This window comes from Aythya fuligula, chromosome 17 (assembly GCF_009819795.1).
Source record: "Aythya fuligula isolate bAytFul2 chromosome 17, bAytFul2.pri, whole genome shotgun sequence".
Lineage (NCBI taxonomy): Eukaryota > Metazoa > Chordata > Aves > Anseriformes > Anatidae > Aythya > Aythya fuligula.
The window spans coordinates 1,299,154-1,312,407 of NC_045575.1; the positions used below are offsets into that span (position 1 = coordinate 1,299,154).

Here is a 13,254-nt window from a genome sequence, read left to right on the forward strand (position 1 = left end):
TTCTTCCTTTTAAATACCGAGCTACCGGCATGCCCAGATCTCATCTTCCACTGCCCCTCAAGCATCCTGCTTTTCTCTCTTTGGTTGCAGAAAACGCAGGGGAAAGGGTTCACAGTGCGGAGACGTGGGCGTAAGAGAGGCTCTGCTTATCAAGATGTTCTCTGTAAAGGCACAGAGAAGAGAAAAAAAACAGCAGGTCAAGACTTGGCCAAGCAAACCTTGCATGTACGAGACCTTTAATGGAATTGTTTGGGGAACTGAACTCCTTCGGAAGCCGTAATCAAGGTCAGTTATGCACAACCGATGGCTCAATAAAGGAGGGCTTTTTATGAATATGGATTAAGAAAATAGCCCTATCTAAAGCCAGAAGTGTCTGTCCGCATGTTGAAGCAAACAGGTCAGCTCCCCGTGCTGCTCCGCGCCGCTGTGCTGGGCAACAAACAGAGCTGCTGGAGAGCCCAGCAGGGAACGGGGCTGGCGGTGACTTCACCTGCGGCCCCGGCTGCTCCGCTGAGCTGGCAGTGAGTCAGGGGCTGCAGCAGGGGATGGAACCGAGGTGTGGATGGTGAATGTTCATGGACCTTAAACTTAAAGTGAGGGGGATGCCTCTGTGTGTGCGGGAGGCTGGGAAGAGCAGGGCTGGGGAGAAAACAACACACAAAAAAAAACCCACTTGGGAAACGACGCACACAGTTTGTTACCGGCTTGTGATTAAAATCAGGAGCAGATTCAAATCAAAGCAGTATATCCAAATATTTGGCAGCCACCCCTGGTGCAAGCCGCCGCCTTGCTGCCCCGGTGCCGTGCTGTGCTCTCACCCCCCCGTGATGGTTGTGTGGGGCAGGCACCATCTGCATGCACGGCAGGACTCCTGCTCCGGCCGGGCATCTTGGCGCGAGCACGGCACAGACAACCTGAGCTTGAGAGGCCCAGAAGATCTCCTTCCAAGAGATGCAGCTTAGTGGAAAACTACCCGTTAAAGGAAAAAAAAAAAACACGGTATTGACTGAGGTTATCACCCTAAACAGCATAAATCAAAGATGTTTAAAGAAAGTGGGAAGGGCGCTGCAAGAAGGGCACCCACCTGACGCGAAGGGATGGAGCAGAACGAGGGCAGCCGTACGATAAAAAAGACGCCCTGATAGCTAGGGAGACAGATGGGGTCTCATAAACACCACAAAATCTCACATTTGCCCCAAAGTGGAGGAGGCTGGCACCCCTAGGATGGCTGAGCAGGACGCTGCCCCACCCCAGAGCACCCCCAAATCCTGCCCTTCTCCTGCGGCTGCTGCCTGCTGATGCCAAATCAATCCCCTGCTGAGCCCCTGGGGATCACAACCCCCCAGCAGCGACCCTATACCACGCTCCCAAATCCTCCCTGGCAGCCGAGCGTGCCCACGGTGCTGCCAGGCTGCAGAGCGCCAGCTCGCCCGGGCTTGGCTGGTGCTGCAGGGAGGACTGGGGCTGCCTCATCCCGGCATTTTCATGCTAATCCTCACATTGTAGCCAGAACAATCCCAGCCAATGAAGCTGCCCACTCTGCGTCTAAAGGCAGACTACGGAAAATGAGATATTTATTCTTCGTTTATTAGAACGGAAATTAAAACGGCAACCAGTAATTTAGCTGGAGGTAAACTCCAGAGGAACGCTGTGAGTTCTCTCCTGGAGAACAAAACGCCCTTCCCAGCACAGCCACGAGCCCAGGAGAGGCGATCCCCTGCCCTGAGAGCACGGGTGCAGACACCCCACAGGGAGATGGCCACACAAACCCAGCCCCAGAGGTCCCAGAAGGCAGCCAGGCTCCACAGCCCTGCCTGAATTGCTGGCTTAAAGCAAGCCAGCGAGCCCTACTTTGCTACCCAGCCATGAATTACAGGATAAATGCCATTTGTTCCTCCTCATCCCGTCTCCAAAACAAGACCCAAAAGCCCAGGACGCTGAGAGGAGCGCTGGGGACGTGGGGATCAGAGGTGTCTCTGCTACAAAACCCCCAGGGTTATGCCTCACCCCAAAGGGGAATTCTCCCCATGCCCATACACAGTCTCAGATGGAGCAAGCCAAAAATGACAGCAGTTAAAATAACCACCAAGGTGCAGAGACCAGGAGCGAGCCACGAACCCTGGCTTTCATTAGGCTCTCTTTGCTGGTAACTCCATCTTTTTACCCCAAGGAGGTCACTCCACAACCCGTCCTGCAGACTATTCAGTCACGTTAACAGTCACAGCTTCCCCTGCCATGCTTTTTGCAAAGACTTTCACTGCTTATCAAGGCACTCCTGGTGGAGCAGGCTACCTCCCGTATGTTTGTCCACGCTCATAACTCTTACTGTTTGCTCTAAGCCAGATGCAAACAGGCTGCAAAAGAAATCCTGCCAGCAGCTCCTCTCTTCCAAGAACTTGTTTCATCTGCTCTTCTACCTGTTCAAGAAAATGGGAAGCCAGAAAAACCTCACGTTGATGATACAGCCTCTAAACCTGGTTTACTTTTCCATGTTCACTTTTCATATTTTTTATGAGCTTGCATCTTCTTACTCTCATCGCAGACAAAGTTCTGCTTTCATTATGCGTTTGGAAGTTAATGGCAGCACTGAAAACTCCCATTTTACCTGTTAGTTCTGATGCAACAAGTCCATGTGGGAAATCCTTGACATAATCCGAGCATTTCTTTAATTGCTTCTCTGAATCAAGGTCTCTTTCCAAGAACAAGCTCTGGTTAAGCTCTGCAGCAGACAGTTTCCCGGACACTGTGCAAGACTTGTCCATGCGGTGCCGCAGTATTATCACTTCTCAGGTATTATAAAATGCTAGGGGAGCACTTAGCGAAACAGACGCAATATTAACACAATCACAGGCGTGCTTGTGCTTGCAAGGACAAACACAGTTTGCTTGCGTTGCAGCTCAGCCAGCCCCACGGCAGGGCTTTGCCACCGGGTCACCCAGCTAAGATTTCCCAGCAGAGCACGGCTGATTTTCGTCCCTGGCTCTTGGGTTGGTTTGTTCCAAAGGAGGCTCAGCAGGCAAGGCAAAGCAGGTGAAGAATCCCTGTTCGGCTCTAGGACAGAAATATTATGCAAACCCCACTGTGGACTCGTGCGCTGTCAGCCAGTGTCCATCCAAATCCCCGTGGAGCAAAGCGTGCTGGGGACAGCAGACAGAAAAAATGGCACAGTCGGTTGCACTGGCTGTGCTGCAGCTCAAAAGCTGCTCTACAGCAGAACTTTCCAGTCCAATACCTCTCGCAAACTAGATTCATCTTCTCATTTGAAAATGAAATGTCTGCCTGCTGACAGCCTTGTTGCTTCTGCTGACAAAGACACAACATCCTCGTTTTAGCAGGCTTCTTTCTAAAACTCGCACTGTCAAATTCAGCGCTGCAAGATACATCTCCCTATCTCCTCAGCCCCGAGCACCCTCATTATTCCGAAAGCAGGTGCCAGACAGACTTTTCCAGCACCATCACAGGTTGCAGCCCAGCTCTGCCACTTGTCTAAGACTCTACTAGCTGCCTCCTAAATAATTCCAATTAACCATGCTCCCACCAGCTAAAATAACACCCATTGCAGAGCACACATGCTATTTCTGCCCAGAGGCTCCAGGGGCTCTCACCAGCCACCCGGTGGCCCAGGGGACTGCTCCTGGTGTGCTTGGCAGACACGCAGCTGCTCAGCTCCTGCCCCACAGCAGCTGGCCATGCAGTGGGACATCGCCGTGAGGTGCACAGCCCCGTGGTGCACAGCCCCGTGCTCCACTAACGCCTCCATCACCATTACCTACACCAGCACTAAAACCTCTTCGGCAGCTCCGTCTCCTTGCTGCCACAGAGACATCGATTGCAACCCTACTGGCTGAGGCCTTTGGCTTCTCTAAAAGTCGCGTTTAATTATTTATCATCACCTACTAACTCAGGCACGAGGCAGGATCCCCGTGATGGGCAGCCTCCAGCCCAGCCGTGTGCAGGCACCTCGTGTCCTCCCCGGCAGGAGCCGGCTGAGCCTGGGTGCTGAGCAGGAAGAAGGCATTGATGCAGACGAGTAAAACATCAGAACACTCCAACAGTTTGCTGGAAAGAAATCAAAAAGACATGAAATGGAAAGGTTCACACTACAACACCATTTCCTGGGGGAAAACAGGAACGATCCCAGTGATCTGTGTTCACAGACGGCATTTTGCACCAGGCTCTCTTCACAGGGCATCAACTTCTGGCCAGAAACCTGTACGTGCAACACTAATTTAAGACTGCTGAAGATCACGTTATAGCCATTTCTATTCCTGTTGTGCTCGTCAAATGCAAATTTCCACGCCATCTGTTGGCACTGCTGGTACCGCTATTTGCGACACGCTCGGTACAGACACCACAACATTTTGGGAAAAACTTTAGTCATTTCTCCGTTCTCGGTGCCTGACCTTGAAGCTTTACCCTCCGGTTTTGTTCTGTGCCCACCACCCCATAAAGCCCGTGGTTTCTGAGTTACACCGACAGGGGTTTGGGATTCTATGAGCGGAACCTGAAGACCCCAGGTGGGACTTGCAGCCCCCGCCTGCGTTGAAGTCTGTGGCTCTGTTGGCTCTGTGCAAAGGCAGGTATTTCTATGGCAACTGCCAGGACGCCGCGAAGAGGAGAGGATGACATTTTGGCAATGCAAAGAAGCTGGGTGGGGAGGAAGGAGCCTTCTCCAAAACACCGAGCTTGCCTCCCCAAACACGACGGAGGAAGATGAAGGGAGAAGGAAAGCAGCACGAGACTTGCACTGGGTACGAGAGAGCTGGCCAGCGGTTTTGGAGGATGAGACACGAGCGCTTTTATCTTCAAAAGGAGAGAAAATGGCCCCCAGTGATTAATAATGCTTTTTTTCAGAGGAGATCAATGCAGGCAATCAAGAAATGCTGCATTAAAGCTTTCTGTTTACTTTTGATATAGGAACATTTGAAAAAGGCTGACTGGGGTGCTCGAGAGCTGTCAGAAGGTCCCTCTGCAAACAGGGACTTTCATTACAGAGCTGCTGCTTATCATCCTCATCTTCATTTCACCTGAACAGTTTTGACAGCTACACAAAGCCTCGGTTTTTTAATTTGGCCTCGAGAACATATAAAGCTATCAACATTAATCTTTCAAATCCTAATAACGTTCAATTCGTTTCCAGTGCTCTACCCATCCAGAATGAAGCAGCTCGCGTGGACAGCCACAGCCTGGCGTTGAGGACCCACAGACACAGGCACAGAGGCAGAACAAACCCGAGCTGCAGACGTGGCTCTCCCCGGTCACTCTGCACTGCTCAGCCTGGCAGCAGACAGCACGGCTGTGTCGTGGGGCACCGATCTGAAGGGTGGAAGGAGAGACTGACTGATGAGGCTATGATATGGGATAGAATTAGTGAACAGCCACAGAGCAACACCCATTCAAGCTGTTAACAAGAACCAACGTACCCAATGCAGACAGAATGCCACAGGACATCAGTAAGCGAGCAGCCTGTGCTCAGTCAACAACTGTTTAAAAAAATGTCTAAGAACAAGCAGCAAAACGTTCAATACATGCAGATCAGTGACTTGCTATTAAAAGACTCAGCGCTACTTGCTGAGTGGCAAGTTAAATAAAAACTAAGTTTTCACAGAGGAATAAGCAAGACAACTGTTTACTTTCATGTTCCATTCAGCTTTTCACGCAACTAATTTTCCAGGCACAGCACAAACAGCCTGTATTTCACGGGTAACACCTGCTTCCCCACCTATTCTCGTATGCACTGCAATTAACCTGGAGGTACTCAGAAGACTCTACCAGAAGACTCTCTTAAAAGACTTAAAAATGAAACTTCTTTTTTTAAGAAAGGTGGGGGGGACGTTGGGTTGCAAGGAGAATATTTTTTATCTGAAAATATCCAACCCTCTTTTAACCTAGGATATTTTGGAGTCTGGATTTTTAAATAAGTCTCATTCCATCTGATAAGGGCTGTAAAAAAAAAAAAAAAAGAGAGAGAGAGAGAGAGAGAGAGATAAGATTGGGTTATGCTTCTTTTCCTGTATAACAAGGAACAGGATTCCTCAGAAAATCATACTGCCACTTCTTCCCTTACAGTCTGCTGACAAATAGCCAATTTTGCAGCTTTCAAGATTTGTTTGATTTATTATAAACACATGGACAAAAAAAAAAAAAAAAGACAACGACAGCCCCAGCTCCACACATTTCAATCCACAGATCTACTGCGGAGCAGGTCTTCTTAAAAATAAAAATGCGTTAACCATGGCAACAACCAAATACTGAAGTCCATTTGCTCACTGTGGTACTTTGGACAGTTTCCATCTACTGTTTATCTATCTCTTCTAATCAGACCTTGTCTACACAGTATTTTTATGCCTTCAGCTATTGCACTAGGATGACAGATGTGGTACGGCTTCCCCAGTTTGATCTGTGGACATTCCTCAATCCAGCGGAGCTCACCTACATGCGAGAACCCCACCAGACCACAAAAAGCCACAGCTGAGGCCCTGCAAACCAGGTATGGTCTAATGGAATGAGAACATGGAGTTTTGTGAAGGGTGAAAATTCCAGAGGTGGAAAAAAATAAAAAGATTTCTGCTGCTGGCCTTTTCTACTCCTGCTTCAAAGTCTGCACAAGCTCCTGACTTAACCTGCAGTCAGTCTAGAAGAGAGGAAATAAAAATAGGCAAAATAGGCCTTTTGAGCAGGGATCGTATTTCTTTTTTTTATCCTAACAAAGTGCAGAGTCTGGGTCTGACATGGAATCCACGCACCTGTGTAGCTGTGTGCAAACAGCCCCATCCTGCTGGGCCAAGGACAGAGGCAGCAGGCACTGAGCTAGGAGAAACCTCAGGGCGAGCGCAGCCGCCCGCTGCCTGCGTGGGCAAAGAACCAGCAGCACACAGCCATCCCCAGGCAGAGCCCAGAGCGATGGGACTGCCAGAGAAACATCTCTGCTCTGCATCAGTGCTGCCCTTGCTAAAGGGCTGCTGAAGAGGAATTAGCCTGTGTCAAACACTGATGTCATGAAACCACAGCACATGGACCGCTGGCGTTTTATCAGGGCAGAAAGGCTTTTCCCATACCCTGCCTCACTCCTTCACCTTCACCTGCCTTCACCACCCCCCTGTACAGCAGGGTTATTCTACAAAAACCCAGCAGGCAGCTTCCCCACGTTATCAGAAGGGCACGCCACAACCCTCAGCTCCCCTCCTCCAGGCACAAGCTGCACTTTCCTCAAGCACACAGCCCTGCAGAAAGAGCAGAGAGAGAGAAGTCCAGGACCGACTGCTGGTGCAGAAGATGCTCGTGTAAATGACAGCCTGCAGAGGCCCCGTCCAGCGGCCGAGCCGTGTAACTGGCAGGCCGAGGGGCAATCCTCAGCGCCGATCCCGCAGCGGCAGCCGAAGCGCAGTCTGCTGGTTTGTCTCTCTCGGCTCAGGAGGAGCCGCAGACGGACGACAGTAATGAGATGTCAGCGTTATCTACAACGCTAAATAAATGCCGTACCTCTCTCCTGGTTTAATAGCCGTTGCCAGGGCAACAGGTAGTATTCCTCGCCGCCACACCCGGCACAGGATTAGAGGTGTGGAAGTGGTCTGGATGGATGGATGACCAAACCGTGCCGTCAGCCTCCCCAAACCTACCAGCCAGAGGTCTCATTCAGGGCTGCGTTTCCAGCAGGGACATCCTGCTTTCTTGTGCCCCTAAGGCACGTTATCAAGATGCTCATAAGACCAGAAACCAAACGCCACACATCACACCCTCCAAAATCCCAGCTGGCCAACCTGTGGGGGCACAGCCCAGGCAGGAGATGCTCCCGGTGACCCGGGGCTGCAGCATGGGGCAGGGCAAGCCCGGGTCACCCCTCAGCAGGTACCACAAAGCTCAGATGCTCAGGGCAGCCCTGCAGGCCCCCCGTTACCCCCACAGCCACACATTACGTGGCAGCGCCGTGGGGCTCCCAGCTCGGTGCTGGGATGCGCTGCCGGCTCCCAGCCTTAACGCCAGACCCAGAACCACACCGAGCCTGGCACCGACAGCACCGGAGGCAGCTCGGCACAGCTCCCAGCACACCAGCAGCGGGTTCAGGATGCCTGGGAAGGCACCAGACCCACACCACCACCGCTCCACACCACACGAGCCCACACGTGTGCACGGTCCCCATCCCCTCACCGTCCCCACAGGGCCCTCAGCTTGCCCCGGGCTCCCCGGGGCTTTCTGCACCCCGTCGGTCGTGCCCCCAGCACCCACCTCCTTCTTGACGGTGCGCAGCAGCCGCTGCCGGGTCTCGGCTTCTGTGGGGAAAAGGGGGAGAGCCCCGTTAATGCAGCCCCGTTAATGCGGCCCCGTTAATGCCTGCAGCCCCGTTAGCGCGGCCCGCTGCCCCCCGGCCCGTTGCCCGCCCCTACCCGCCGGGGCCGCCGCCATGGCCGCGCTCCTCCGCCCCGCTCCGCCCGGCCCCGCAGCGCCCGCAGCCTGGCGGCGGGGCCGGCCCGGGCCGCACCGCACCGCCCAGCCGCGCCTGCCGGGGTGGGGCCTCCGCCACCGTCGCCAATCCGTGAACGGAGCCGGGCACCGGGCACCGGGCACCGGGCGCTCGGTGGGGCCGCGAGCGGGCCCGGCTCCTCAGTGGGGCGGCCCCCGGCCCCTCAGGCGCGGCGCCGCCGGGCTCTGTCCCCTCAGCGGGGCATAACCGGGCTCAAATCCGCTGTGGGGTGACACCAAACTGTCCCCAGCCCTTCAGTGGGGACACAACCGGGCTCAAACCTTCACATGGGGGCATAACTGGGTTTATCCCTTCAGTGGGGTGACCCCAAACCGTCCCCAGCCCCTCAGTGGGAGCACAACCAGGCTCGTCCCCTCAGTGAGATCACCCCAAAGCATCTCCAGACCCTCAGCAGGAACCACAGCCAGGACCATCCCCTCACATGGGGCCACGGTTGGGTTCATCCCCTCAGTGGAGTTACCCCAAACCATCCCCAGCCCCTCAGTGGGAGCACAACCAGGCTCATCCCCTCAGCGGGGTGACCCCAAACTATCCCCAGCCCCTCAGTGGGAACCACAACCGGGACCATCCCCTCACATGGGGCCACAGCCAGGCTCATCCCCTCAGGGAGCTGACCCCAGCCAGGCCCTGTTCCTGCAGCTACCAGGGGTTCACCATCACCGGGCACCCCCCGGCAGGGAACCCCCCAAGCCAGGCACCAGCAGCACCCCCAGGCCCCAAGGCCAATGTACCCCGAGCACCCCGGGCTGGCAGCCCACGGGGCTGGGTGACACGGGGACAGGCAGCCCCCCGGGTTGTGTCCCGTGCTTCCCAGCCGTGCGGGTCCGCTGGAAGGTGCCCGCGGTACCAAGTGACAAAATCTTCTCCCAGCGCAGCCCTGCAGAGCTGTGCCAACCCCTCACGCTCCTCCTGGCTTTTCTGCACCAGGAAGGTGATAATGAGCCGAAAAGACCTAGTCACAGGAGACCCAGCGATGCCTGGTATCAAAATCACAAACACTTCAGAGAAAGCCCTGCCTCGCAGCTCTCATTAACATATTTTTCTGTTTTTCTGTTCCCTCATTTGATGTTCCAGGACATTTCCATAGAAACGGGCTCCTGGTTCCTTAGCAGTCCAGTTTCCAATAACTACAAACCACATTAGCGCCGGGGCAGCTGCGCCCGGCCCCTCTGCACGCAGGCACGCGGCCGCCGCCAGCGACACGGCCCCAGCCGGGCCTCGGTCCCTGTGCTTGGCAAGGGGCTGAATTTGGGTGCTGTACCCCCAGATACCCGCTGGCCCCGCAGGACACCCCCATCCCAGGAGCTCCAGCCCCTTTTGCATCAGGGCACGGTCCTGCGGGGACAACAAGGCAGCTTATTATTCGGGGTAACTCCGAATTCATCCCCTCCTGCAGTTTGTGCAGGCACCAGGAGGATGCCTGTGCGATGCTGACTGCGGAGGAAACCCATTTCCTTGTCTGTTGTTTGCTTCCACTGTTTGCTCGCCGAGTGTCCTGCTAATAAAGGTGGTGACGGTGCAGATGTGAGCGAGCTGCAGCAGCAGGGCTGCCTGCTGAGGGCTGCCTGCAGATCCAGGGGGATCCCAGGAAGAAGGGGCTGGGATGGGGACTCCCGTTACTGATCCCTGGTTTTTATCAGCACCTCGGGGTGCTGCTCTTGACCTGGGAGCTCCTGCAAGTGGTGCAGGACCCAGATCTCCACACCAGGGCTGTCAGGCCTGCTTTGCCCGTCCAGCCCCAGCTCTGCTGCTCCCCACCACTGCTCGCTGCAGACCCCCAGGGCCCCCAGCCCCGGCTGCTCGGTGTCACCAGATGGCACCATTGCATCTGCTTTACCTCCAGCACTGGGGCTGTGCGAGCAGGGTGGGAGCAGGTGGGCTCCTCTTCTGCTGGACAGGCTGCACCATGAGGGCTTGGGGTTAGAGGAGGCAGCACCCGGGGCTTTTTGGGTCTCAGCTGAGACCAGGAGAGTGCTGCACAGCGACAGAAGGGGGTGTCCAAGCACTGACTTTGTGCTGATTGTGCCAAGCGTGCACAGTGAAATAAATGTTCTCTGCATTAAGGTGGCTTCTGCTGGTCATGCTGCACCTTCTCCATCTGGCCGGGACGGAGCAGGCACTCTGCAGCACAGCACAGCCGCAGGAGCTGCGATGGTTTGGCCCCAGGCTGGTTTTGGGCTCCTGTAGCTGGCCCCATGTGGCTCCGTGATGTCCAGGAAGGAGCACGGGTCGTGTTCAGCACAAGCCTGCACAGCTCGTGCCTCGCTTTGCTTCTCTGCCACCCTGCCTGTCATTTATTTATGACCACAGGTCCTACAGTGCTGAACAGGCAATTAAGACAGGCTAATAAACAATCATTATGAAGGCATTACAGCCTCATAAAACACTATGTGGGAGTGCCATCAGATATCAACAGTGAATGAAATCATCAGGGCAGAGACAGCCTAACTGCGCCTGTGGCCCTGAGCTGGAGCCGGGGCAGAGCAGAGCCACGGCTCTGCACAAACACCCAGTGCCCAAACTCAAAATGTGCCAGGTCCCGAGGAGCCAGGGCACAGCACAGCCGTGTCACGCTGAGTGCTGATTCCTGCAGAGCTTCTCAAGCCCATGAGCTTGATTTGACCATTGCAGCCTGTGCAGTGTGAGAGCGCGCTGGCAGGGAGAAGCCCAGAGGAGCAAGAAGATCATCTCGGCTCCTGCTAATGAACCGTGCTGGTTCCTGCAATCTTCAGTCCTGTCAATCTCTCTGCAGCGCTCCAGGAGAACTACCCCTGGGTGTGCTGCGTCCCTCACAGGCTGAAGCAGCCCAGGAAGGACCCATCTCCTCCCACTGTGCGCTGTGGACAAATTTGTGCCACCGGAGAAATGCCGTCTTTGGGGGAAGGCGCAGAGCAGCTCACGTGGATGGATGCTGGCACTGCTGTGGGACCACACACCAAGCAAAGCAACGCTTAGACTGTCGTCTGGTGGCACTGCCATGGGATGTCCTGCTCCCAGAAAGTTCTTATCCCATGATAAAGAGGGGAATAACTTACATTACTTTGGGTCCCGGAGGAGGTGAAAGACAAAAGTCACATCTGCACATGCCATGCACAGCCACACACGTTATACAAGTGGCTGCTCCCCTCTGGATTAAAGAGGGGTGGGATGCAAGTGGCCCCTGTTTTCTGAAGTCTGGAGAGCTTAACTGAGAGCACATTGATGTATACTTAATGTGATTAAGTTACATCTCTGAGTATCATGCTAATTAAATTAAACTTCCCACTGCTGCCTCTGCGGCTCAACCAGGAGAGCTGTTTTAAGACCACAGTTCACGTCTCTGCATTTCATTGCACGGATGAGCAGGTAGGATAAAAGCAACCTGCTAATCAGATAATCACACTGTTTAGAAACATCATCCGACTCGATGGAAATTCAAAGTTAAAGCTGATTTGAACTAAATTTAAACTGAACATTTGAAATCTATAGCGATTGGTGCTTTGTGTAAAGAAAACAATGGAAAACGTGGCAGTAAGGGTGCTGGGGAGTGTGCAGGGTGTGTCTGAGCGTGATGCTGCAGAGTTCAGGCACCGTGAGGCAGGCCCAGGAGACCTGAGCAGCACAAAGCGAATTTTGGGGTCCCCCTGGCTGCCCCCTGCTCTCCACGGACCAAAGCTCGGCTCCAGCAGGGCAGGAAAGGAGCCAGCTGTGCGTTGTTCCAGCCGCCACGTGCTCTCCGTAGCCTCCTCCGTTGAAATGCCTCTCGTTCTGTGTCAGACGATGGCCAGAGATATTTGGCTACGATGGGCAAAATGACAGCACTTCAGGCAGAAGCTCCCATCTTGTGTGGGACACCCACTGATGCCAGGAGCAGAAAATCATGACCAGAGTACAGAAAGCTCTGGGGAGAGCCCGTCTGTGCAGCGGCACCGCAGGTCGCACAGCGGGGACACCCAGCGATGCCTGGGCCATGGACCCCCCAAAAACACCTCTCCCTCTGCCCTGCTCCCATCTCCAGCCGTGGGTTTTCCAGCTTGGGGCTTCTGAAGGCAATTGAGCCCTCAAAGCTCGCTCCTCATTGACTTGACAGCAGCAGCCCGGCCCCAACGCCGGAGGGGAGGCAGCCGCATCGGTGGGTTGTGGCTGCACGGGTGGGCGATGGGGTGTCCCCGGGGGCAGGTGGGGACTGGGGGAGCTGGGGAGGGGGTGCTCAGCACATTCATGGCTCGTTGGGCTGGGAGCAGGGGGGATCTGGCAGGGATGGGGGCATCAGCATCGCACCGACGGCACAGGCGTGTTGGGAAACCGAAGCCGATTTGTGCTGCAGTGAGCTGGAGCCTTGTGTTGAAACTACCTGGAGAAAAGAAGGGTCAGCTGCAGAAAAAAAATACCTTTTCTTTTTTTTTTTTGAATTATTAATTTTGTAATTATTCAGTTGCTACGGCAGCAGCTGTCTCTCTGCTGTCACTTATGCCCTGAAGATTGTCCTCAACCCAGTGGGATTAAACCGTGCTTCCCCAGCCCCCTGCTCTGACAGCGAAGGGGATTTCTCACCTTCATCCCCAGGGAAGGCACAAAAGCTGCTCTGCCAGCCACCTGCAGTACCCTGCCGGTAATGCACAGTCCCGGCTTTAATTTCTGATGGATTTAATTTCCACACCCGCATTATAAGGACTGCTGTTGAAAATCACAGCTTTGCCAAAGCCGAGGAGTGACACAAATCCTGGATAAACCCCCAGGGGATTAACTGACCCTCACCTGAGTGCTGAGCCTCAGACGCAGGAGCCTCCAGC

The 13,254-nt window shown here is 54.5% G+C and overlaps 1 protein-coding gene across 2 annotated transcripts in view; it reads right to left on the reverse strand.

Annotated features, from left to right (window-relative positions):
* SGSM1 (small G protein signaling modulator 1) overlaps positions 1 to 8,403 on the reverse strand; it is a 32,016-nt gene extending 23,613 nt beyond the window's left edge. For both annotated transcript variants that reach the window (XM_032199151.1, XM_032199150.1), the window contains exons 1-2: positions 8,385 to 8,403; positions 8,227 to 8,270 (exon numbers count right to left, since the gene is read on the reverse strand). In XM_032199151.1, the coding sequence (XP_032055042.1) occupies positions 8,227 to 8,270; positions 8,385 to 8,403 (63 nt within the window). The remainder of the gene's footprint in view (positions 1 to 8,226; positions 8,271 to 8,384) is intronic.
* Positions 8,404 to 13,254: the final 4,851 nt, after the last annotated feature.